The sequence below is a fragment of the Python bivittatus genome, unplaced genomic scaffold (assembly GCF_059951505.1).
Source record: "Python bivittatus isolate LINGU-HERP-01145 unplaced genomic scaffold, Pbiv_v1 ctg000190_np1212, whole genome shotgun sequence".
NCBI lineage: Eukaryota > Metazoa > Chordata > Lepidosauria > Squamata > Pythonidae > Python > Python bivittatus.
The window spans coordinates 18,014,549-18,041,373 of NW_028277042.1; the positions used below are offsets into that span (position 1 = coordinate 18,014,549).

The following is a 26,825-nucleotide window of genomic DNA, read 5'->3' on the forward strand; positions in this document are numbered from 1 at the left end:
AAAAAATATAGGATCTCTAAGTAGGCCTGGGAAAGACTTAGTTCTAAAACCACCTGTTGAGTATTAAATCCAGTTCTGATTACTGGACTTAAAGAATGGAATTATACTGCTTAAAAAGTGCGAAAAAGGGCACTCAAAGTGATTTGGGGGCTGGAATAGCTCCCTTATCAAGTAAGACTGCAGCAATTGGGGCTTTTTAGTTTGGAATGAATGAGGGTGATGGGAGAGGCCTTAGGGATACGTAACATAATGCACCACATAGATAACAAGGAGAGAGATTTTTCCTTCTTCTCTTACAGGTTTAGAACTCAAGGTCAGCCACTAAAATGCAATCCAAAGCTGACAACATCCATGTCTTTATTTCACACAGCATTTACACACTTACACAATTTTTGCCTTGCCTGACTCCAAAGAATGGTGGAATTTGCTGACAGTGGGGTTGAGATCCTGATTGCTGGTTTGGAGGGCTTGATAAAGGGACCGGATAGTTTCATGGAAGATCCACCATTCTGTAGCTGCTAATACAGGTAGTCCTTGCTTAATGACTGGAAAAATTTGTTGTTAAGCAGGACAGTTGTTAATCAAGTCATATCCAACTTTATGACCTTTTTTGCAGTGGTCATTAAGCGAATCACCATGGCTGTTAAGCAAATCATGTGGTCATTTAGTGAATCATGTGGCTCCTCACTGATTTTGCTTGCTGGAAGCCAGCTAAGAAGGTTGCAGATGGCAATCACATGACCCCGGGATGCTACAACCATCATAAGTGTGAGCTGGTTGCCAAGCATCCGGATCACAATCACATGACTGCAGGGGTGCTGCAGCAGTTATAAGTGTGAGGACCAATTGTAAGTCCCTTTGTTCAGCACCATCACAACTTTGGTCACTAAACAAATGGTTGTTAAGTGAGGACTACCTGTACTGATAGAGCTTGACTCCCTCCCTAATCATAAGCATGTGTTTTCGATATTGGTTATGGGGAAGCAACCATGGAAAGCTTCTGGCTCTCCATTCCAGGCTCAGAAGCCTCCCAAATGTATCATGCGGCCCTCTAGAAGACAAACTAGAAGGCCTACAGAATAATCCAGCAAGGGGCTTCCTAGTTTATATAGTATAACACAATTTAACCATTACGCTTTTTACCATGTGTGTTCTTCCACAGGGGTGTCCACAGAGGGGTTAAAGAAGGTGAAATGGTAGCTACAACCATGCAATTGAAGCCTATACATTAAAAGGGGCAGGTCTTTGGTTATAACCCCATCTTGAATTTTTTAAGCCTCTCCCTATAGACACTCCTGATCTTCAGCTAAAGAGTGAAGACTTTGCTACACCTGATTTAAAACCCTGAACTGGGGACATTTGTTCACTGTTTACATATGAACTGGTTTCCTATCAATATTTAGGCAAGTCCAGTCAATGTTATTCCACATGCTAAAGATTTGATTTATTGTTAAAGAACTGAAGTTTCTGTTTCACATGTATCTTTTTCATTATGTATTTTGTTTTTGTTTCTTTTTGAGTTCATTTGTTCCATTAATATATGTTCATTTATTAACAACTGGAAAAAAATGAAAGAACATGTTCAACTTTCTGATTCAATTCAGCAAGTCAGTTTGATTTGGAAATTCAATTAAGTTTCAGTCAAATCTCCAAAGCTTTGCATAGCCCATACTCCACTGCAGATGTTTTCAAGGAAGCTCATATTTCCTGGCACTGATCTCAGTTCTGTTCAACTCTAAATGAATAAAGGAAAGGAATTAAGGAGTATCTAAAAATTCTATTTTTACTGATTTTCATTTTGGCACGAATGGTAAAAATTCCACCCGAAGGGAACATCATTTCTTATCATGTGCTATTTGTATCAAAGGAAGGGGGTCTCTTTCATTTTAAAGCTTCTTCTAACTCTTAAGAATCAGTGTTTAAACAGCTGCTACCTTTCTAGCCAAAAGCTAGTTGACTTTATCACCCATGGCATTTAATGTTTGCAAAGCAATGCAGCAGGTTTTGTTAAATTAAAATGATTTCATGGATCTGTTTCCCTGTTGGGATTTTATTTAGTCTCTCAGCCTTTGAACATCCAAAATCATGGAAGCATTTTCAATAATTTCAACCCCTCTTCCATCAGAGTAAGCAGAAAGTATGGTGCAGAGTCAGAAAACACAAAGGGCGTGTTGCTGATTGATACGGAAAGGGCTGTGGTGGAGTTTTAGGGTGCTTCTATAAAGACTTCCAAATCTTTCATCAACATGTTCTTGAGGAGAAGAAATAAACCATTTGGGTAGGAAGAGAAAAAAGCAAGTTGTGAGTTGGCTAAGAGATTAAGAGGGTCTCTTTCTCCCTCCCTCTCCCCTTGCAATTGTGTTCGGTTTGCACTCGTGCCTGTACAGTGTTAAATTGTCAATCCTGTCTAAGCAGTTGAAGATGAATCATAATAATCCACATCCAAATTGTGGTCAGTCTTGAAACGCTGAGAACAAAGAGCTAAGAAGGATTGCTATGTCCTGAGTTGTTACAGGTCCTGGAAAAATAAAAAGGCCCTTGTCCCCATTCTACAGATGTAAATGGAACAAAAAATAAATTAAAGGCACCACTGTGAATCACCCAGGTTGGTTTGCTGGGAGTCCAAGGAACCTTTGCAACATCTAGTATTGTCCACCTAGTAAAGCATGATGACTTGGTGGACAATGCTAGATGCCACAAATTTGGTGGGGCCTTCTCCCCTCCCTTTTTGTATTGATACTGAAACAAGGTATGTAGCAGTAGATGCTGATGGTATCATATGGAACCGTAATTCTCATACAATGCACTCTCAGTTCAAAGCAGGTACTGCTTTCCAAGAGCCAATATTATGTTAGAGCTTCAGAGACTGAATCTTGGTTCATGTGATGCTTTGTATGAAGTACTCCTTAATTAAACTAAAGGAGCACTCAGCATCCCACAGTGCTTCCAACCCCTGGCCGTTCATGAATGGTGTCACCATCTGGAATTTAATTTCTGAAATAACAGGCACTGATTGGCTGCCTGGAAAGCAGGTAGACAGAGGCATTTAATGGCACCATACCCAACAATTAGAACATTCCTCTTTAGTGTTTGTTACCCAAATATGGGACTAGTTTCCTGGGACATTTGCCTCACCATTCCTTGGGCTACCCTTGGAATCTTTGCTAGTGCCTTGCTTCATCTCTCATGAGAGGTTGGGACCCAGTGTCCTTTCCTACAGTTATGGAAATTTCCTTCTGATTTATTCCTTTGGGAGTTGTTAACCTTTCCACTAGGTTTCTTTCTCCAGGCAGTGCTGTGAGGCTGTTTTCCTGCAAATCTTGAAAATGATATGGTTAGAAGGTCTTCTGCAAGTTTGATGCATGACTGGGTTCAAATGTGACACTCAACCATGAGTAACTTAAGCATAGTTTGTTGACTAAGCCACAGTTGCCTGAGTTCATGCATCACATTAGGCTGTGTTTTGTTTGAACCAGGTTTTGTTCAGTAAGCTGTAATGGGCCACTTTCAGCATCATCCTAAGCCACAGGGGTTGTGTTCAGATAACGAAGACAAAACCGAACTACTCACAGGATGGGTAGCAATAATGTGAACATCTGATCACTGTTGCATCAGAGGAAAAAATGGCCTTCGCCCCATGAATGAACAATTGCAATGCGCTCTACACGGGGCTGCTCTTGACCATTCAGAAGCTACAGCTGTTGTAAGATGCAGCAGCACGGGCAGTTACGAGCATGTCATGGTACGCCCATGTGACACCACTGCTCTGTGAACTGCATTGGTTGCTAGTTGGCTTCCAGGTACATTTAAGGTGCTGGTTGCCACCTATAAAGCTGTTCATGTCCTGACTATTTGAGGGGCCACCTATCTCCAATCATTTCTGCCTGTCCTGCAAGACTGAGGAGAGTGGAAGCTTTTCAGATCCCCTCAATTAAACAATGTTATCTGTCAGGACTTAGGACATGCCGTCTCTGTCATGGTCCCTGCCTCTGGAATAGCATTTGCCAGAGATTGGTATGGAGCCTACCCTGATGATGCTTAGAAAGTCACTAAAGATCTGGCTATTCTCCCAGACTGGGTGCAACATTTTTTCCTGTAAGATTTTGTCCTGTTTTGTATGATTTTTTCCCCTTCTCTTCCCCCCTTCTCTTCCCCCCACCCCCTGCACCCCCAGGCATGTCATCTGTTACCTTATTTTACTGTCCTGGCTTTTTCCTGTTGAAGTGCTCAGAGTTCATTGAAGTTGGGCGCTCTTTAAGTCCCTGTAAATAAATGTAAATAAATAAATAAATGGACAAATGAAACTGTTGTCAAACCCGATTAGGTGCAATGTGGTCCTGACAGATTCAAGATTAAGCCTCCTTTGGGGTGGGGGGAGGAAATCCAATTGAGGACTTTTCCGTACCTTGAGGGGGCAGCTGATATTACATTTACCAGCCGGCTGTTCGCTCCCATCCAGAAGCTCGGGGGAGAACGAGGGAGAGAGAGAGAGAGACATTCACAACTGAAAGAAACCAAGGGAAGATGTTGGTGAAGTTTTTCCTCCTTTCTTCTCTTCATGCCTTGGAAATCAGAGGTCTTAGCCTTCAGGGGAAGCAGGGAAGAGAACCAGCTGCTCTGGGCTAAAGTCTTCTTTGGAAGAAGCTTTGCTGCAGGGCAGGACATCTGTGAAGCTTTTATCAATCCAGTAATTCAATCATGGAGAGAGGTTTAAAACGCTTCTCTGGTGCCTTGCCTACAGTTTCTCCCTTGTTCTGAAGAAGAGCACCTTTCAAAAAGGACCTTGACCATCCCTGTTTGCCTCCTTCATCCGCCACTGGGGAATGGACCATTTCTCCTTGGGGAGAATCAGCCTCTCCTGAAAGAGGGGATCAAAGAGTGGTGAGTCCTTCTGAAGACCTCTCTTTGCCGTGGGGAAAGGTAAGTGGGGCTGGGACCAGAGTGTGATGTGTGTGTGTGTGTGTGTGGCTGGTGATGCCAGCAACAATGTGCTCAGTAAGAACAGGCAGAAGAATCAGATTGTTGCAGGGACCACAGACAATGTATGCATGTGTGTGTGTGCATTCAATGAATTCTTTTCAGCTGGACAGTCAACATTTCTATAAAAATGACCTCAGTCATCATTTCACACTGGGACTTGCAGCATGTTCTGCCCTCTTAGACATTTCTGGATTGTATGCAGGGGTGTCTTTGCAATTACTAGAGGCACCTTAGCTCCTCCGCCCCCCACTGATCCACAGGGAGATTTAAATCATTGGGGTTCTCTGAGCTTGGTTCTTGGAACCAAGCTCAGAGAACCCCAAGGACTCCACAGTTCAACCCTGGGCTACACATATTCACCTCTATTAGATTTAAATCAGCTTCAGATGGGTTTGTTTAAAATTGAAACCTGGGAAAGTTCCCACATCACGCTCTGATCGCTCCGGAAGCAAAACATAGATAGATGAATGAAAAGATTCGCACACAGACTGCTGTGCCCTGCAGCTATATGATGCTTGAGTGTTGAATGTAGTAATTGTCCGGTGAGGCAAAATTGATGCTGTTCAGATAACATTTAGTTTAAAAAAAAAAAATTTAGTGGGAGAAGGACATGTTTTACCTTCTTGTTATTAAACCTGATGATTTAAAAAAGAATTTGGATTACTACACTGACTTTAAGGAATGCAGGAATAGACTTTTTTTTTTTAAATGTATCAGCAAAGTTGGTTTCATTATTTAACTGTTTCTTGCCCCTTGATCCAGGTGAGTCGGAGCCATTTGGGTTCTGTTATATATCTCTTGTTTGTTTTCTCGGTTGTCTATACAGGAAACATGTAAATGGTGGTTTACTGCTTGGACTAGGACATTATTGCATTACAGAATTACATTCTAGCTATTTTGTAAATTTCTGCAAAACAGAATCTGTCTAGGAGAGAAAGGAATAGCACCAAAATACATTGCAGGCTGGAATAAATAATTCCAGATGGTTTAAAACCATACCTTAGCTCTGGATTATGAATTCAGTGATATTAGTGTTGGTATGCAAACATCCCATTGAGGGGGAAATCCCTAAGGCTATTAGCCAACTGGAGTTTTCACCTTCTCCAGTTCTAGAGAATTTATGATCTTGAGTTGCCTTCAGTTGAGTTCTCTTGCCCTGATTCGGATTCTGGAACTTTTAAAATCTTGTCCCTGTTGGCGCACTTCCTCAATTCTCTTTTTATTGCTGCTCCTGATGGAAAGCATTGGAGAGCTCACCTACACAACTCCGAACGGCACGCGTGCAAATCAGTGAAATTTGGGTACCTGGGTGTATGTCTGTCCTGTAACGCATACACGATTCTCTCGGAAAGGGTGAGTTTTAGAGGAGGCGAGGCTTGGACCCAGGGAGGTATATTTGGGAACGGCGCTTTCAGGATCCGAGAAACAATCGCGGACTTGTGCGAGCCGCCCCAGAGTTTCTCCCTCGGGCACTCTTCGAAACGGAACCTTTTGGGAGGCTTTTTTAAGGCCATGTCCTCGCTAGGACTTGCCCGGCGCCTTCTTCCAGTACTACCCAACCCCTGCGCGCCGAAGTTAACCGTCGTGAGGACATAGCGCCACAGCGACGGGCGGGTGTCGCTAGAATCCGTGACACTGGCCCCCGTCCGACCCAGGGGCGCAGTGAGTCCGCGGCCGAGGTTGGAGAGGTCGGGGAGGGGGCGGGGGGGGGTGGACCAGGACGGCGGCGCCGCCACTCAGTCCTCCGCACCCCCCAGGCGAAGTGAGTCGAAGGGACGGCTCCCCGGGAGGAGGCGGACGGGGCAAGGATCCGCTGCCTCGGCGAGGAGGAGAAGGGCGGGAGAAGGGCGGGAGAAGGGTGACCCCCCCACCCCCCCACCTCGGCTCTTGGCCTTGGGTGGAAAGAAGCGACCGATCTGGAAAGCCCCCTGGGGGCGGGCAGGGGGTCGCAGGGGGGCGGGCGCTCCTCTGGCCCGAAGGTTCCGCTGGCCCGGCGCCCTCCTCCCCTTCGCGGCGCGTCTTTGCGCTGCGCTCTTGGAGAGCTTCTCCGGAGCAGCGGCTCCTCGCTCCTGGTCCGCCCGCCTGGCCGCTCTCCTCCGCTGAGCCGTTCTCTCTTTTTCTCCCTCGGCGGCTGTCCGCCCGCCCGCCCCTCCAGAGTGAGGATGATCCAGCCCCTGGTCCAGCCCGAGGAGCGCAGCTCGGCGGGGGCGCCTTCTCCGCTGCCGCCGCCTGCCAAGAAAGACGTGGAGCTCCTCCTGGTGAAGGAGCAGAACGGGGTGCAGTACACCAGCAGCCACCTCCTGGAGCACGGCCGTCCCAGGTACAGCCCGGCCGGCGCCGCCCCGCTGCCGGAGCGCGAGACGTGGGGCAAGAAGATCGACTTTCTCCTCTCCGTCGTCGGCTTTTCGGTGGATCTGGCCAACGTCTGGCGGTTCCCTTACCTCTGCTACAAAAACGGAGGAGGTAAGCCGGAGGAGACTCAGGCTCAGCAACCCCGGATGGGTCGCTGGTCTGCACCCCCACTCCCGCTCCAAACCCGTCAGTATGCTGGGACTACAATCCCATCATCCCCACCTAGAGGGCACTCAGTGGGAAAGACATTGTGAAGGATGGAGGGAGAACAGGCATCTGGCTTCCCTTTGGCACTTGGTGTTCTTGGTTTAGGAGGATGGTGTTTTTGAGAGGGGGCACATCTGGGTTCAGATGTGGCTTAGTTCAGCCATCTGTCTTACCTTTGGCACTTGGTGTTCTTGATTTAGGAAGATGGAGGGGTTTGGAACATCTGGGTTCACTCTCCTTGGGAGGGATACACAGGGAGGCCTTGGACCAAGTCACAGTTTCCATCTGGGACTTCTCTCCTCCAGAGAGCTGGGCTGAAGAGCCAGAGCTGGCATCCTGTTTGAAGGCGCCTCACTCACAAGAGGAGAAATCCATAGGCAATTCCCCCTGCTGGACCTCTAAACTCATAATCTATCTCACCTGGATAGATTTAAAAGTTGAGGGAGACTTTACTTGTGGTTTCCTTCCCAACTTCTTTTGCAAATGTGAAAACAAAGCTCCAATCAAAGGCAACCTTGCATGCCGTGGCCAGCTAGACACCTCATATGCATTTCATATTCAGAGATGGTGACAGATTGCCACGAAGCATGGAAGCTCCAATGGCTGTCACTCAGCCTCTTCCCTCCCATGCAGGTCCCCTTTTTTCTGTAAAGCGGATGTCAGCTCATGACACATTTTCAGTGGTCTTCTCCTTTGGTTGCAACAGAAGCAACCACGTTTTCCTGCTTGCTCCAAAGGGTTGAGCTGCATCCAAAGTGGCTTTCTCCCAGGGAAGCAGATGGAGGAGAGTCACCCTAAATGCTTTCAGATTGTAATCTGGCAACAGTAATTTTGTGAATGTGCTGAACTTTGTGGACGCTGCTTAAAGGCGCCTCCTCCCTGTCTCCTGTGGAGAGAGTACTGTAGTCATCTCCTCTGGAAGCACAAGGTTAATTGGGGCCATGCCTGGGCATATCCAATCCAGAAAATGAGCTACACAAGATCCATCCTGCACCATCCAGATGGGTTACAACTGCAATTCTCAGGTTTTCCAGCCAGCATGCTAAAATTTGGGATCTTTGGAAATTGCTGGGTTGGGAAATGTTGGGCTACAGCAATGAACTGGGATAACACACACACACACACCCTCCCCCAGTTCTAGGTAGTATAACAACCAGTTTTGTTTTCAAGTGCACAACTCTCTTGGAAAATAAAGAGTGGTATAAAAAATTAGGGAATGACATTAGGGTTAAGAAGAAACTGTACTTCACTAGTTACTGCAGCTGTAGTAGAAGGATGAGGGACATAGTTCACCACAATGCTTTGAGAAAGTCCTATGTTCTCCAGAGAGGACTACGAAAAATTCCAGCCTGAAATCCTGGAGTTTTAGTAAATTTTATTTACTAATGTCGAGAATACAGACTAAATGGATTGGTGGGTTGTAGTCGAGCTTCCTGTGTTCCTTCCTGTGTTCCTGTGTAATAGGAATCTCATGTGCATTCATATTAAGCCTGGCCCTTCTCAATAGGCTTGTCCTACCAAAGAGTTCACATGCTGTTTGCTGCTCTTGAGTTGGCCCAGAACAATTCTGCTGTCCCAACTGCTAAATCTGACCTTCCTTCTTTTGCATCTACTCCAAGTCACTGCCAAATGGTCTGGTCTGGATTTATGGCGGTACCACTTATTTATAGACAAGCTGATTGGCTGGGTCCCCTGGCTTTGCAGCCAGCCCCTTTTGGTGTGTCACCAGCAAGTGGGGAGAACACCCACCAATCCAGATTCTGCAGGAAAAATAGGGCTGGTTTGACTTTGGGATTCTGCCCAGGCTTTTCTGGGTTGGTCCTCCCACACTCCATTTGGGCACCTCCCAAGTTAAAATAAATTGAAATAGAGGAGCATATGGGAAGGCACGAGAACAGAAGTGGCCATAGAGAAGAGGGAGGCAAAAAGAAAAGAAAAGAAGGAAGGAGAAAGAGAAGGAAGGAAGGAAGGAAGGAAGGAAGGAAGGAAGGAAGGAAGGAAGAAGCAAGCTAGCTAACTCCTGAGCAACCAAGTATCTTACTTCAGAGGATGGGAAGAAATGATTGAAACTGACACACCTGGGGCAATGGTAAATAAGCAACACTTGCCTTCTTTCCATCTCTCTCTTATCCTTTTCTAGACATAGCAGTGTGGAAAAGTGGGGCTTTGCCTCCAACTTTCTCACAGTACTTTTCATATGGAATTGCATTAATACATTTCATCTTCTTCTCCCAATAAAAGAGTGGAGGTTTGTGTGCTCTACCCTGAAACCTGGAGGAGAAGTTGGTTGCTAAAATAGGTGGGGAAGGTGATGGGTATGAAAGGAGCCCAGGCAACAAAGTGCTAATGGAGAAAGCAGATCCTGGGAGGTTACAACCAGGAGAAGGTCTGAGTCTGCCTTCCAATTCACCCAGAGGGCCGCACCCTCTGATCACACTGACATCAAGTCACTTCATCTCCAAAATCAGTGGGATAAACCATTATACATTTTTAAAGTTCTACTGAAATCATGTCAGCGTGAAGAGAGAAATGTATTTTGGGACCACTTTGTAATAACTTCAGGTTGTTTCAAAAATGGTCTGGAGATGAGATGAGGGCAACAGTCTCGTGATCGAGGGCAAAGATGGGGTTCCATGGAAAACCCCAAGCAGAGACAGGGCCAATCTCTAGTGGATTGAACCTACTGTTGACAAGCAATCTTCCACAAGCTAACTGGAGGGACTCCATCTGCAGGCCTTGTTGGGCACCTGCCAGTCCCATCTTGGTGGAACAGAGAGTTTGGCAAACAGATGGAGGATGCTTGGCAAGACCAGAGAAGGACAGGGGTAGAAGTAGAGTTCCAGAGAAAATTAGGCAGCATAAAATGCTTCTATTTTATGATGCTTGGATGGCCTAGTTGCCTGGTGATAATTGAACATATGTAATAAAGAACGTTGATCTCAAGTAAAACAGAACACAGATTTGAGAGATTGGTAGTGGGCTCTGCAAACCTTTGCAAAATGCAACAGGGACTGATTATCTCTGCAAACCTTGAAACTAAACCTAAAAATGCAGGTTTTGGTTTTTCCCTTGTACCCAGAAAAAGATATTTGTGTTCTCAAAAGTTTGTTGGCAGCCTTAGAGCTGGAGAGATCTCCTGGTGATGGCTCTTGAGGAAACTGGACTTGTCTGTGATGTTTTGCTAACTGCACAGCATCTGGTGAATCTCCTGTTATTTAATTGGCACCTATGGATGGGCACTGCTTGGTCTCTCAGAACCTGACCCTCATGTAGCTGAGGTCTGACGTGCATATATATAAATGGACTCTTGTGAAGCAGTGTTGCATTTAAAGTCAAACCAGACAGGAAAACTTGCTCCCAGATTCAGCATCAGGGTAATGATTTGATCGGAAAACAATTTGTGAACCCAGCCTCAGGTGAGTTCCTGAGGCTGCCCCTTTGTGTAACTAGGTATCTAGGAGTAGATCCCATAGAACAGAAGGTGACTCGCTTCTTAGTTAAGAATCACCGGGCGGTGTTTTATAAGAATTGTTGGGTAGTCTACTGTGTCCTGAAAGCCTTCTTGAAAAAAAAAATCACAGCACCAGAGACAGATAAAACTATGCATTCATTACACTCCACATTACAGGCGAGAACAGCTTACAATAATCCCACCCAAAGGTCTGTTGAAAACATCAGGTTTTGGTGGGTTTTCTCTAACTCCGCAGTGGAGGGTCCATCTGGATTTTAGGGGAAATGCTATTCCAAAGAAGGGGGACAGCAGTTGAAAAGGCCTGCCTCCATTGCCCCTGAAGTTGGCAATCTCTAAGTGAAGAGGCCTTAAGGGAGTCCTGCAAGATCTTATCAGATGGGCTTGTCCACCCTTCTTCAACCTACTGAGAGAAGGCCAAGAAGGGCTTTAAGGGGGACCACCAGCACCTTGGTTTGCAAAATTGATTGTGTGGGGAATGATAATCAGGTGATTAACTCAGTGATTTGGAAGCAAGGACAGCTCCCCAAAAGCAGAGAGGGGACTTCATGAAGTTATCTTGGCAAGCCTGCCTGCCTGCCTGCCTAGTTTACGTCCTTAGGCTTTTTTGATAGTTTCTAATTTAACAACTAATCAGATCAGCCTTTGCACATCTTTTGCGAACTCAGCCAAGGATGCCTAGGTTTCACCATTTGCTGTGATGATAGCTTTGAATAAAATGACTCAACATCATGGTAGCCCTGTTGAGCTCTTCAGAACAAGTAGGGATCATGTAGATGATGAAGAAGCATGTTAACCGTGTTAAGAACTCTGCTTAGCTTCTGAGCCCAGACAAGGTGAAGCAAAAGCAACTCATGGAAACTCTACACTATCTATCTAGATCGAGATCTATTATTACTACTAGTGTTGTTAGCCTGAATCAATCCACTCCTGAAGGAAGGTCTTTTCATGGATCATAATCTACTACATTGGTCCAGTCAATGTTTTTTGGGCTTCCCAGAGCTAAGAGAGTAACTAGCTCAAAGTCACCTAGCTAGCTTCCATGCATAGGGGAGGACTAGAACCTGGATCTCCCACTTCTAGTCCAGCTTCTTAACCACTACACCACTCAGGTTCTCATCTATGTCTATGTATCACACAAACAGTTTTCATAGTGTCTGATGCAAATATATTAATTATGCATAGTTGACACAAATGTCTCCTGCGGACACCTAAGGAAGTACACACTGCTATAAGCCAAAGGAATGTATGGTGTGAAGAAGAGACCACCTTCAGTAAGTCTTGATCTGGAATCCTGCAGGTGTGCTGGAATCCCAACTGCTAGAGAATTTCAGAGGTCTTCTCGCTGTCTGTGTGCAATGTGTATGTAATGGGCTGTAAGAATAACCTTGGGAGTGTATGTGTACATGTATACGTAATGTATGTGTGTATATCTTCAGACCACAAGGTGGAGCACTGAAACTTTTGCAAAAATAAATATGTATGAACCCAACTATTGAAAAAGTCCAAGTTACCCAACAACTTGGTTGCCTAAGAGAAAAAGAAGTTATTTTACAACTGTGAGAGAAAGATGAAAGCTTAGAACCAAGACATTTAAACTTCAGCTTCCAAAAGTAAATAATCTATAGATTCTAATCATAAGCAGGTCCTACCTCACTTGTAAACCACTCACTGTTGAGGGTTCAGTCTTGCTTGGATCTGGCTTAATGTACTGTATAGTGATAACCACTGTGGTTTGTTTATGGCTTAGTGTTATATATGAACCTTATTCATATTCCTGTGGTTAAAAAAAAAACATGGATTAGCCAGAAGGTGGGAATCCATAATGTTTCTTAAGTGCTGATTTCTAAAATTTGGGCAGATGTTCAGCCATAGCTGTAGGCTATGAAATCTTGAAAGCTGTCTCTTCTCCCTTCACAGGGAAGAAAAAAATATGCATTTAAACTGGAGAAGGAACAAATACATTTTTGTGTTCTCTCCCAAGCGCTCTTCCAAAATGTTGAGGTGGGGGTGAAAACTCTCTCTTCTTGTACAGTTTTGCTTTTTCAGGTTAGAGCTCATAAACGAATGCTTTGATGTCCAATCACAATCACATGGTTTGGAATAACAAGAGGAGGAAGTGCTCCGGCAAAGCATATGAAGGCGATTGTGGGATCAAAGCAAAGCAGCTGGATGTCATTTGCATCTTTGCAAGACCTTTTATGAATGGGGAGAATGCAGGAGAGGAGGTTGAGGGTGGATTGAGGAAGGGAAATAGGATTTTGAAGTAATTGCACTCTTCTCTATACCCTCTAAGAGACATGTAGGGCAGATGTCTGAAGATCCCAGTTTGGACACTGAAAGGCACTTTGGAGCTATGAGATGACACATATCCGTTAGACTCTGGGCTTGCAATAAAACATTCTCCAGTTCTCCATCAAATCTAGATAGGATTGTGCTGAACATCTTTATTGCACACTGAACTCTACTCTTTCAATTAAAAAGAAGAACCCTCAAACTTTTTAATTTTATTTATCTACTTATGCATTGATTTTTATAAAGCAAAAGAAAACATTGGAAAAATCTCTTAGCTGAGATGGAGTATCTTCCTCTGTATAGAGGGAAGAGGGGGCCCAGGATTGCAATTTGTCTTTCATGGAACAATCCTCTTTCCAGCAATTTGCAACTTCCCTGCTTCTTTTCTTGCAAGCTTTTCTTTTGAGATTTAACTGTAAGAGGCTGGATCCAGAGGCTTTTTGAAAAACTAGGAAATATGGGCAGCTTCTTGTTAAAAACATCACTTACAGGAGCAGGGCTGGGTGGATCCCAACCAAAATCCATATTCTTTCTTTCTGCTCTTCTTTAGACACCCCTCTTTTTCTCTTTCTGGCACCCAATTCTCTGTCTTCTAGAAGCCAGCTGCCATTTTCTCCCCAGATTCGTCTGACCAATGATCTGAACTTTTCCTCCTGCAGACTTCTGAAATTGGCATAAGCCCCAACAAAGCACAGCTTGTCCACCCTTCTTCAAATATTCCCTTAGCAAGTGAAATATGGCTTTGGAAGAGCAGTGGTGGAAAGAGTGAATATGAAGCCCTTTTCAATTCTCTGCTGGGGCTGTATGAACATTTGATCAGGAGATTGGATTCAGAGTTACTCCAATTGATTCAACCATTTAATGGGGGTTGGCTACTTAAAGCAATCTGAAGGGTCAGTCAGAAGCAGCCAAAACAATTTAGCACAATTTGGACCGGTTTCAGAAATGTGAGAGGCTTTTGAGCATGGGTAAAAGGTTTTTTCCCAAATCAGCTTAAGAGTTCGAATCTATTTGATTTCCAAAGTCCTGATTAAATCCATTTGGCTTTTCAAAGTGGTTCAGAAATTAAAACCGGATCACAGCTAAATCTATCTCTGCAGGGATTGCCATCATTAAGTGATGCAGTCATGTGACATCGCGCTTTACGACTGCATCGCTTAGTGATGGAAATTCTGGTCCCAATTACTGTCGTTAAGCGAGGCCTACCTGTAGGGGACTGTGCAGTTCCCACTTTTTTACTCCTCATTTGCCTTTAATGAGCTGGTTATATAACTCCTTGTCAGGAGCATCTGCAAGGGGGTCAAAAAAGTCAAGAGTGGGTATGACCACTGGATTGAAGCCCCATCCCCTTTTTACATGCATTGTGTAAGCAACATGTGAAAAAAGGTGGGGCTTTGATTACATGGTTGCAATTGCCATGTGGACCTTTTTGACCCCAAAAAGCAAGTCAGATGCTGGATTTGGTATTGGAGGAGCTGCCCCACATATTATAAAAATGCCCAGCCCGTTTAGTGTTCTTGTATCATAAAACAACACATAGGCAGATCCATTTATTAAGACGAGGCATTGCTAGGACCAGCTGTGACCCTGTTGAGTGGAAGATAGTCTGTCGGAGAACAAATACCAAATGAACCCTCTGGAGATCAGCACATGCAGAAGTTTATTTGAAGATCAAGCAAGAGCAGATGATCTTTTGGGGTCCATAATTGTTGAGGCTTCCTTCTATCCTCTGCAAATGCCTTGACTCCTTCAAATTTGATGCAAGAGGAATTATTCACTTTTCTTTACTTGATACTTTCCCAAATTGGCAACCAAAAACAAACAAACAAACAAACAGTAGGGTTGGTGTCTTTGGAAAGAGATGGGAGTGCTCATATCTGTTCCTTTTCTTCCCTAAAGGGTATAATCAGAGTATTATTATTTTTTTTGTAGACATTCAGAAGAAATACAGGCACATTCGCCTAAGTCTGCCTCTCTTTCAAGTTGAGCTAATTTCTGGTGACTTCATCAACATGTTTACGTAGTTTCTTTGGCAACAATACAGAAGTGGTTTGCCACTGGCTTCTTTCAGGAAGGTGTCCCCCGCCCCTTCAATTTCCCAGGCTGGTTCATAGTCCTGGAATGTCTTGGTGGTCTCCCATCAAAAGACTAACCTGGCCTGACCCTGCTTAGTTTTGTGAGATCAACCAAGGCCACCTTAATGCTGCCTCTGAAGATTTAGCCTGTGGCTTAGTTTCTTTCTTGAGCCTCAGGTGGAAAAGACCCCTTTCTCTGAATAGAAAGCAGGGAAAAGCTTTAAAAGAGAGCAGTTTTTCAACAAATAAGCCATATTGGCCATTAATTTTCCAATGGCATCTTAGAGTTTTCATCTGGGTCTTTCTTCCTTTGACTTTTTTGACCACACCCTGGGAACCTCCTTCCTTCCTTCCTTCCTTCCTTCCTTCCTTCCTTCCTTCCTTCCTTCCTTCCTTCCTTCCTTCCTTCCTTCCTTCCTTCCTTCCTTCCTTCCTTCCTTCCTTCCTTCCTTCCGCTGTGGGGCATATAAACTCCACATACAAATGAATGAAAGCTGCCCATATTTATTTTCTTTGATCTTGAACATCTCCCATTAGCTCTAGTTACACTTTGATATTTAAATTAGCTGGATCCTGATGGGAGGATGCATTTGGTTTCCCAGGGAAGCTCCAATTGCTGAGATGAATTTACTCAGTTCAGTTCTGGGCCTATCACTCCAATGCAGCTGTACAGTTTCTCTCTCTCTCTCTCTCTCTCTCTCACACACACACACACACACACTCACACACACACACACACACATTGAGAGAGAAAGAGAGAGAGAGAGAGAGAGATTAGCAAAATCCATATCCTACAACCTGCCTGTGAAACTGCTCATTTAATTGAATTTTGTCTGACTATACAGAGCTTAGCAAACACACCACTGAATAGTTAGAAAAAGACGACACTGAATTTTTACCTGGAACTGAGGAGGAGAAGTGGGAAACAAAGATAATCTGGGCTTAAACTGGAGCATTTTGGACTGGCTTGTAGCATCCTGAACTTTTGGTGCTGAGGAATAAGGGGATACCCAGGGAGGTGGCAGGTTTTCCCCTGACAGTGACATTCAATCCAGCTGCAGAGAATGTCTTAAATCTGCTGATGGCTTGCTCCATGTCATTGTCCTCAGCCAACCTGGGGGATGTGACCTGCATCCATGAAAGGGGCTACCCTTTGTCCCCTCACCTCCATATTACTACTTCCTGTTGCTCTAGTATTTTTGACAGTAAGGCATTTTTGCCTGTCTCCATTGATAAACCAATACAAATGACAATTAATGGGCAAAGGGCTTTTTCAGCCCCTCTGATCTGATTAAGAGCAGAGGTTCTGGCTGAGTTTGCTACCTGGATGTTTTAACTTCTTTCTTTCAGTAGGACATGTATCAGAAGAAAGCAGAAATGCATAGAGAGAGAAGACTGCCAAAACCTCTTTTTTGGGGATGAGGAATGATGAAGAGCCTAGGTCTAGGAAAAATGAATGGTGGTACTCTAAATTCCCTTCCTTTCTATATTTCTGCAACAGTTGCCTCTTCCTGATCCAAGACTACTTAAATAACCACCAAACCACCAAACCAAAAACTCCCCAACCACATTCTTTGATGCAGTCCTCCATTGAAAAAGAGTTCAACAAATAAGAATGTAAGCCAGCAGTTCTTTCATCTATGTTTGTCTTTCTCTTTCCAGGTGCCTTCCTCATCCCTTACATCCTCTTCCTCATCATCGCAGGAATGCCTTTGTTTTATATGGAACTTGCTTTAGGGCAGTATAATAGAGAAGGGGCTGCCACGGTATGGAAAATCTGTCCATTGTTTAAAGGTAAATCCTAATTTTTCAACCTATCTCTTGGATGGTCTTGGGTACTGAGGATGTTTCAGCTGTCACTCAGTGGCCCTGTCAGGGTACATGGAGTTCTGAGCATTTATTTAGGTATCCAGACAGACAGACAGACAGACAGACATACAGACAGACAATTTCTATGGCCACCCATTTCAGAGCAATGACTCAAGTAGCATACAAGAGGTTAAAACCAAGCCAGGCCACAATAAAATTGAACAATCAGTGATCCACATAACCAAAGTCTGGGTCAAGAAAAATCATTCTCAATTTACTGTGAAATGCAGCACTGAAACCAATCCACCAACCAGCCAGCAGACTTATCTACCATCTTGGCTCATACCTTTGAGGGAACATCAATACACCAAACAATCAACCGAGCTCATCCAACATCCGAGCTCATACCCCTGAGGGAACAGCCAGATTTTAACTTACAAAAGGCTGGATGGATCTGGAACTCTGGAGTAAAGAAGTTCTCTGGAGATCCCCAATTTGTTCCGCTACTCACTGTTTATATGTTTATATGTCCACTCCTTTTTCCTCTTCTCCACCTTACTCTTTGGAAGAAGATGAGAATAGGTGCGTAGACCTCTGCCCCCTAGTCAGCTATGAAAGGCATATTGAGCAATGTGGAAAAAAATCAATCTTTCATTGAGTAAGTTTGTGTCCTGATTGCATCATAGATACATCCCTGTAATTTTCCGGGGACAACCTCAACATGGCTTGTCACTGCTTCCTTTTGGGATGGTTTTAGACTCCCAACTTAGCCTGGCAGTTTCTCATCTAGGTGCTAACCAAATCTGACCCTGTTGGACTTCTCAAGATCTCCTAGGATCATCTGGGTGCTGTCACCTAGCTAGCTGATCAACGCCGAGCCTCGTATTCATGTGTATGGTGTTATGTGAATTTGCACCTCCAAATCTCCAACTCAATAGTTTATGTCATTGTGGTTTTCAAGGCTAACCGAATTGGCTAATTTTAGTTTGATTTCTAATTCAGTCTTATTTTTTTCTGCTCAAGTAAAGTGGTATCCATGGGGAGGGGGGAAGGGAAGTCAAAACTGGCAAGGCGGTGATGGAATACTGTGTCATCCTGATGCTCAATCCAAACATCTCACTGATTTTGACACCCACCACCACAACCCATCCTGTAGGTGCTGCTGAAAAAAGTTTCTAAGTGGATTCAGGAAACAACCATGAAATACCACAATACTGGTTTTAAATGCTAATGTGTGAAATCTGGGACTTGGTGGTAAAGATAATAGTCATCATATAATTTCCCATACTAAATAGCAGATTATGTCCAAAATAATAGGTTTATTAAATTAAAAGTTGACATTGGATGCATTGCTGAATAATTCACACCAAAAGTGTTATCTAAGGCTGTTTGTACACACTTACTCTGATCTATATAGGGACAACTATTAATAATTTAGCACTTATTAATTGCCCTTGGTTGAATATTGTGAAAAAGTCTACCTTCGCGGTCCCAGTTTACCCCTTTTGTTTTATTAAATTACTATTCTTGCTTCTATTTTGTGTTCATGTTTGTTTTCTTTTTAATAAAGATGCCTCACAGGTTTGGCCCTGGCACTATAGGACAAATGTAAACTAAAACAGCAGTTGAACCAATTCTTGAGATTTGTAGAAACTTTGGGAATACTTACACAAATTTATAACAGATTTTATTTAAAAATTAGTTGAATTGTTTCCTGATCAGAATCTGTTAATTTCTTTCTCATGAGCTGTTTGCTCATTTATGGAGATTCCTACCCCACCTTTTAAGACAAGTCTGGGTGACAAAAATACAGTAGCAGCAATGGAATAAATAACTTAAAAAATAAACAAACTGACAACTAATATGATAAAAACTAAAACCTATGGGAGAGCAGTAGAGAAGGAACAGATTAGAAGTCCGGGGGGAAAAAAAATAGTTGGCCCTAATGGGAAATCAAGCTTCAATCCTTGGATCTTCAGGTAGTTCTGGAAAAATACTTGCCTTAAACCCAAGAAAGTTGCTGGTAAATCAATATCCAAAATTCTAGACTAGATGGATTAATAATTTATTCAGCATAAGATAAATGTCCTACAGCCTGCCATTCTCAGAAGCTTCCTTTTTTTTTTTTTTGGTATAATACTCAGTCTGCAGATACAAGAAAAGACCTCAGCTTAGTTGAGTTTAGTTGAGGCCACCTTTATTTCTTCCTTTTCTTTTTGTTCTGATAAAATTAGTGCATTCCAAACACTTAAGCATTTGACATTGCTGACTTCTCTCTTGGTGTGTCCCCCTCCCAAATTTCCTCCCCTACAAAAGAGCCTTCTGCTTTCCTTCTCACATTTTGGATTCTTTGAAAATTCTCTTGGTGGTATCTCTGAGCTTGTTTTATTGCAGGATGATAGAAAGCATGATTTTATTTTCGTTTCACATCTCTCGATCATTTCGTAGGCTTGCTTATTTTCTATGCTTCCCAGTTGAAAAAAGTATGCTGACCACCCACCCAGTGGTGGCTTCCCTTGAGACTGAATTGAAGTGTGGGAAACCAGAGAGGTAGAAGTCCACCAGCCAGATGACTGTACAATGAAAGAGCATTCACACATACACACTCTTTGGCCACCTTCTAATTAAAGTAAGGGCTCCTCCATGTCTGCCCCTTATGAGAATATCACCAAATTTTTCTTCTGCTTAAAAAAAGAAAAGAAAAGGGAAAGCCATTTGCTTTCCATGAAATTTAATAAAATGGTTGTAAATGGATGTAGAAGAAAGCTTTGGCCCAAGTCTTCTTTGACGAAGATGTAGCTGGTTAACTGATCCAATCTTTATGGCCCAAACCTACCTACTTAGAATGCCAGGTTCTTGACTCTTCCACATTAACCAACACCCTACAACAATGATCCTGTTCCTTATACCAAACTGTAATAACTTTGTGTCAGTTTTGTGCCTTGTGCCAGAGAGCAGTGATACTTCTTTCTAACCTTCATGAATGAGATGATCCCAATGTAATGCCAACTTCATGTGTAATCTGTTTTTCCTTTCAGGTGTGGGCTATGCTGTGATCCTCATAGCACTATACGTTGGTTTCTACTACAATGTTATTATTGCCTGGTCTCTGTATTACCTGTTTGCCTCCTTCTCTCTGGGGGAGCTTCCCTGGACTCATTGCAGTAATCCCTGGAATACCCCCAACTGCACAGACCCTAAAGTCAATACCTCCGTATTTGTCAATGTTAGCTCCAAGCTCAAGAATACTCCTGCTGCTGAATTTTACGAGTAAGTGTGGGGCTTCTCACCTGCTATCATTCCTGGATCTGTTTCAGCATTTCCCTTTTGGGTGTGTATATTTGCAGAGGCTGTGTTTTCTAGCAGGAAGACGTTAGTTCTTTTCTGGAGAATAACTATAAGATCCCTGGTAGCTTAGATGAGGAGCTCATTTAGTCTAGTCATCTGTTGATTGTGGTCAACCAGCTATTTCTGGGAAGACTTGAAGTTGCCCTTCTAGCTTGTTGCTGCCCAATCAGAGAGATTCTTCAGCACACTTCCAGTGAATTTGGAAATCCATACCATTATGGTTAGTTACCAGCTGAGGTGTGGAATACTATTGAAGTTTGGAATACTAATCGGAGTGGAACCAAAATGATCCCTCTGAGAAATGAGACCATGATACCAAAATACTTGAAATCAGTAGAGAGAGATTGACCAGAATACCCCTCTCACAAAAACCCTTTTAAGAACCACAGGAGAGGTTTATATATTGTACATTGAAAGTTGAGGGTCCATTTGTGATTGTGTCTGTTTCCTCATCCCACCAAACCTCCAAGCCATCCAAACTTCAGAAGACATCATCCTTTCTTCCTTTTCATCTTCTTGTCAAAATAAGATGATACAATATAGTTTGGGATATTGGTTGCTTAGAGGAGTGAGCAGTTGCTGCTCCTATCTAATCAAATTTTATTCATTCATTCATTCATTCATTCATTCATTCATTCATTCATTCATTCATTCATTTTATATTTTACCTTTCCTCCAGGAGCTCAAGGAAGTATTCAAAGCATCCCCTCTCCAGTTTGAGAAATTTCTGAGAAGAGTGTCTGAAGAATTCCCCTTTCTCTTATATATATATATATATATTTAAAATTAAACTAGGTCTTTCATAGAGGCTTCAAAAGCAATAGGAAAAGTATTACAAAAATGCCTACGAGATGTTCCATATAGTCTGACAACGCCATAACCATCATCAAGGTGCTCCTGAAAGTTTATGGATTTGGGGTACAGAGCTCTCTTTCCAGTGTCATGACCATGGCTAAAATATTCTGATGATGCCTATTAGGGTCATCCCAACACACTTATGAGATTTCCTCAACTGGAACCATGTCTCATTCCAAATGAGACACATGCATTTTTTTTGTTCTTTGTTCTTTCTGTAACCATTGGTACCACAGACAGGGAAGGGTTGATCCTGCATTTTTGAGATCCAGTGTCAGTGTTTCAGCTTTGTAATTGTTGGGTGTCTTCCAGTCTTTTATCAAGTAGTCCAGAACACTGTACAATGCAAAACAGCAAGTTTCTGCCTACTGAAAATATGAAGCATGAATAAGTAGGTGTTTATTATTTTATCTAGTTAGCAATTATAGGAGGGAAGGTAGAATAGAAGTGGAATGTTTCCTCTTCTTCCCTCTGCAATTGTAATAAAACATCAATAGAAGATTGAAATCGGAACAGAATGAGACGGTTACTTCTTATCTACCATCACAGAAAGTTGGATTGATTTGCTTCTTTTTTCTTTTTTTCTTTTCTGTTAATAAGGTCTAATTGGTTTAATTATATGTTCTGTTCTTTGAATTAATTCTCTTTTCATTAAAAAAGAAAAGAAAAGAAACACTTAACTTTCACGACTTTTAGCCTGCTGTCAGCTCACCACTTTTGGCCCTTTGTTTACTCAGCATTTCAATTACTATCATATATGATCATGTAAATGATCAAAGCAAAAAAACCCCGTGCAATTAAAAATACCTGGTTAAGATGGCAAATGTCTTCACTTTTTCAGCTGCCTAGTAAAACAAGGGCGCGCAGTTTTTCTGGGGCAAAGGCTAGCCAGGGGTTTTCAGAACTGAGTCCAAATTAGAGTTCTGAAATCAAGGCAAAAACTAACCTTTTTTTTTTTTCTTTTCTTTTTTTTGCTTTCATTTCCATTTCCATTTAATTAAAATCAAACATAGGCATGTGACTACTCTTTAATTGTGTATGTATGGTATCTTTTTGTCCCGTTAAAAATTGCAGTGTAGTAACAACTTTTGGGAACTTTATTTAAGATGTTGGGGTAGCCTTGGGCCTCATGTTCTGCATTTTATGTTTGGAGATGTTTTCATCAGTGCATAGATTTGGGGGCCAGGGGAGGTAAGATTGAATGTAAAGCTAATCGCAGCTCCATCTCCTATTCATGCGTTGTTGCAGGACAGGGATTTCTTAATAATTGTGTGTCTGTATGCATGAGTTGCAATAGGGAATCAGGGTGATGGCAAAGGTTGGTCTCCTCTTCCTCACACCTCTCTTAGCCTCCCTCTGATTATTATGTTTAGGAAAAGAAAAATATAGTAAGATGTCCTAAGAATCATCACCCACATAACAGATAGCGTGGCCTGGATGGGCTTTAGGCTAAATGGATTGTCTTAAGGCAGGAGTGAGCTACCAGAACCCTCTGCCTAATTCCGTAGGGTAATCAACTTAATGGCAGAAGTGGTTTGGAAGAGATTTGTTGACCTCATCTATCTAACCCCTGTGGCTTCCCACAGTCCCATTAAATCCCAAGGGGAGGCATCATGATGAAATGCTGTCAGGTGGATTTTGAAAATCAGTGTGTAATGCAAAGCAACTCCAGAAGTAGTAACTACCATTACCTCCAGCTATAAAGTCAGTTTTGATACTCCACCAAGAGACATCCAGAAGAAGAGCTCGAGAAAATAGCAACTCTTTCACAGGGGGAAGAAAACAGTTGAGACACTTCAGAACAAATGTATTTATATCTCCCGATGCGTTTGGTGTGTTTACATGTGTTTTTTTTTTTGCTCTTATGTCATTTCTGGTTGGTTTTTTGCTTTATTTGGTTTAGGTTTTTTGCTTATTTTTCTTTATGACAACGCTTTGTTTATTTGCAATGCTTTGTTGATCCCTTTTTCCAATAAAAATTTAGAAAGTAGAAGAGAGATTGCAAGGAGAGGGAGAGAGGAAGCTGTCCAAAAAGAACAGAAGGACGGGAAGTGCCATATCAGGGAGGAAAAGTGGGTGTTCCTATACCATTTGTCATTCAGCCCTACTTACCTAGTGGTGCTCTATGGATTACTTGGTGCCTTATAGTCCTCAACAAAAGAAGGGTTACCCCACACTGTCCTAGATGAGGATGTTCCTTTGAAATATTTCCACCTCAAGGTCTGACCTTGCTCAGCGGATGACTGTGATCTGTAGGCTTCTGTCTTCTCTGTTTGGAGCAGGGTGTCTAAGTTTATTGTTTCTGGCTCCGTCCTAAAGACCATGATGGGAAAAACAAAGGAGGCTCAACCCATTAAGACACGTCATGTTCTTTTAAATTCTGCTTCCTGTTTAGGCTTCATTTCCTTTTAACTGAGCCCTGAAGAGCATGCTTTCAATGTTGCTCACGAAGGAGAAAGAGAGACCACAATGGGAAGAGAACAAGGGACCCTGCCTCTTTTGACACTGTCTGTCTACCTCGAATAACAAAGTATTGCTTACCAAGTCCTCCGAGTCTCAGAATGATTCAGATGCATTCTTGAAATAACCCTGTTATGCTGGAGGATTTTGTCTACCTTTAAGAGGTCCTCTTATCCAACAAAGGTTATCTGGGGTGGAGGGGTCCTCTGCTCAGGATCCCTCGGAAGGATTTGAGTCATGGTGCACTGGCCAGGAATAGGACCTTCTCAATAGCAGTGTCCCAATCAGGTTTTTTTTTTCCCAGTGGTAAGGGAGCAAAATAGGTGGTTTCATTCTTTTTACTGAAGAATTAGTATGTATGTATATGTGTGTGTGTGTACATACATACACCCCCACACCCACACACACATACACACACACACACACACTTAATTTTATTATAGTCAGTAACCAAAGCAAAGTGCAATTGTAAAGAATTAGAATAAAATGAACTAAAACTTTGCAAAAAAAAAATTAAAAGAATAAGAGAATAGAAGACATCTAATAGACATAAATTCAACGAGGTACTAAAAATATCAAATTACTAACTGCTAAAATATGGAAGCAGTAAAATACTTAACCTTCTAATTCATGGTTACTGCATTTTTAAGACACTTAAGTGATAGCCTTCGGAAGATGAGCATGAATATATGAATGTACATTTTTTTGCTATCGTTGAGTGTTACTTAGCATCGTAAAATCATAAAATGGAAGTCTTAAAATTCTGTCCCATAAATTTCTAAACAGGAGAATTTGGTATCCAGCAGGCAAAGAGCAGTAAGGATACAGTAGAAATCAACTAATCTTCTGGAGGTCATCCCTGAGGTGACTGATAAGAGGGAAAGAATAAAATCAGGATTTAGTTTACTGTACCTTATGGTTTAAAAAACTGTAACAATTTGAATAAAAGAGGCAGCAAAGAATGACTCTTTGCCGCCTCCGTTATTCAAATTGGTTACAATTTTTTAATTTCTCCTAATTTCTTCCAAAGGACAAGATCATATCCATGTCCACATGTGCCTTTAAATTGGAACATTATCTTTATTGTTCTTTCTTTAAACTGTTCTGGATTTCTAAGGGAAGAAGAGTGGATGAGGATTTCAAAATTTACTTAATTTAGACTTCTCAAGCTAATACATACACCAGAATGATTATCCTTCCAAATGTGTGGTTATTCCACACACAGTTAATCTTCAGGTTGTATGTTTGGATTTGGGACATGAAACCATACAGTCTTGGGGGTGGGGTCAGGGCATGTGTTGATTTTAAATCTGAATATGAATGCATTTTTTAAAAAATTGCCAAGTGAAATAGACCAGGGATGGAATAAATCTTGCAACCCCACATTGGAGAAACTGACATGGCTGAAATCAGATCATGTTTGTGTGACAGAACCACAGCTATCCTGTTCAGATCTTAATTAGACAAATTCTTCCTGAGACCAGCAACCATTTTAGAGAAGGAGTTCTTGAATATGGGGCCAGGGTCATGTTGGGGAGGGGTCTTGTTAACATGACTTTTGGTAGGTCATGCTTAACTTCCTTAACTGAAGAGGGTGCCTGTGGCAGGAGATACCTATACTGTACAGAAGTTTTGACTTGTGTTGCCTTAATAGTTCAGCATTAAGGAATTAATTAAGTAATTGAGTAAGTAATTCTCCTGGGTGTATACTTGTACTTCAGAACTTTACAAACTGTATAGATATCTTAGTGGAAAAGAGCACAATTCATTGGATTTAACACTGAAGATAAACTCTGTAGCATCTAGATAACTTTGTAGAACATCCTGAGCTTTTTGGAGAGTGAATTATTTCTGGGGAGAATTCCTCCTCTTTGGGGACTTTGTGACTAGTCCCCAAATCAATGGCATGACATATTACTTCCTGTCCTTTTATTTTCTGTTTCTCCCAGATAGAGAAGGGCTGATTCTGAAAACAATTTCAGGCATCTTAGTAAAAGCAGGTGGTGCTTCCACAGGAGGACAGGGACAGACCACCAAGTTCTCCACCACATAAGATGATGTAACTCATTCTCCTCTGTCTTTCTTCGGATAGGCAGCGAGTCTTGCAACTTAGCCGTGGGATTCAGGAAATCGGCCAGCCCCGATGGCAACTTGTGTTGTGCCTCTTGGTTGTAGTGATAGTCCTGTTTTTTAGCCTGTGGAAAGGGGTGAAGACTTCTGGAAAGGTATGGCAACGCTTGTTTGCTTTTAATTTAAAATTTTAAGGTACCGTCTTGATTTCATTTGGATATCCAGAGCGGTATAGAACTCTCATATGATATAATACCAATGACAGGTATTTTCCTAATAAAAAATTGTTTAGGATGACCAGATCAGGGCTGCCAAAATCCAGATGACCACTCAATGGCGGTAGAATAAATACGATAAATAAATAAATAAAAAAAATAAAAATCTGGACTTTTGTATTCCAGATATAGTGGCCCTACGCAAGATACGATTCAAAGGGTGGGAATGGTGTGTTATACTGGATGTAATGCAATATGTTATAAATGATGGAAGATAACTTTTTGAAGCTTTGGAGACTCCTGTGCCATCAATATTAGGCAAGAGAAAACAAATAATCCGGTTCAAGAGATAACAGCTTTCTATGTTCCTAATAGATACTTGCATTTTTAATCAACATTTTACTGTTGACAGATGGGTCCTTTTGTTTTAATGTGTTGATCTTATAGGTTGTATGGATAACTGCTACATTGCCTTATGTTGTACTATCTGTGCTGTTAATCCACGGGCTAACTTTGCCTGGTGCATATGAGGGAATCAAGGCATATCTCAACATTGATTTTGGAAGATTGAAAGAAGCCACAGTAAGTGCTCCATCCTTCCACTCCCCCTTTCAGTTTTAAAATTCACATTGCAGAGACGATTTCAGCTAAGATTCTCCTAAAGAGACAAAATGTTCAAAGAACACTGTC

General features: G+C 42.4%; 1 protein-coding gene across 1 annotated transcript in view; it reads left to right on the forward strand.

Annotated features, from left to right (window-relative positions):
• The first annotated feature begins 7,142 nt into the window (after positions 1-7,142).
• The window catches only part of SLC6A2 (solute carrier family 6 member 2), a 39,312-nt gene continuing 19,629 nt past the window's right edge, over positions 7,143-26,825 (forward strand). Inside the window, exons 1-5 of the mRNA XM_025169736.2 lie at positions 7,143-7,443; positions 17,041-17,172; positions 20,226-20,457; positions 25,943-26,075; positions 26,583-26,717. Coding sequence (XP_025025504.2) covers positions 7,143-7,443; positions 17,041-17,172; positions 20,226-20,457; positions 25,943-26,075; positions 26,583-26,717 — 933 coding nt within the window. The remainder of the gene's footprint in view (positions 7,444-17,040; positions 17,173-20,225; positions 20,458-25,942; positions 26,076-26,582; positions 26,718-26,825) is intronic.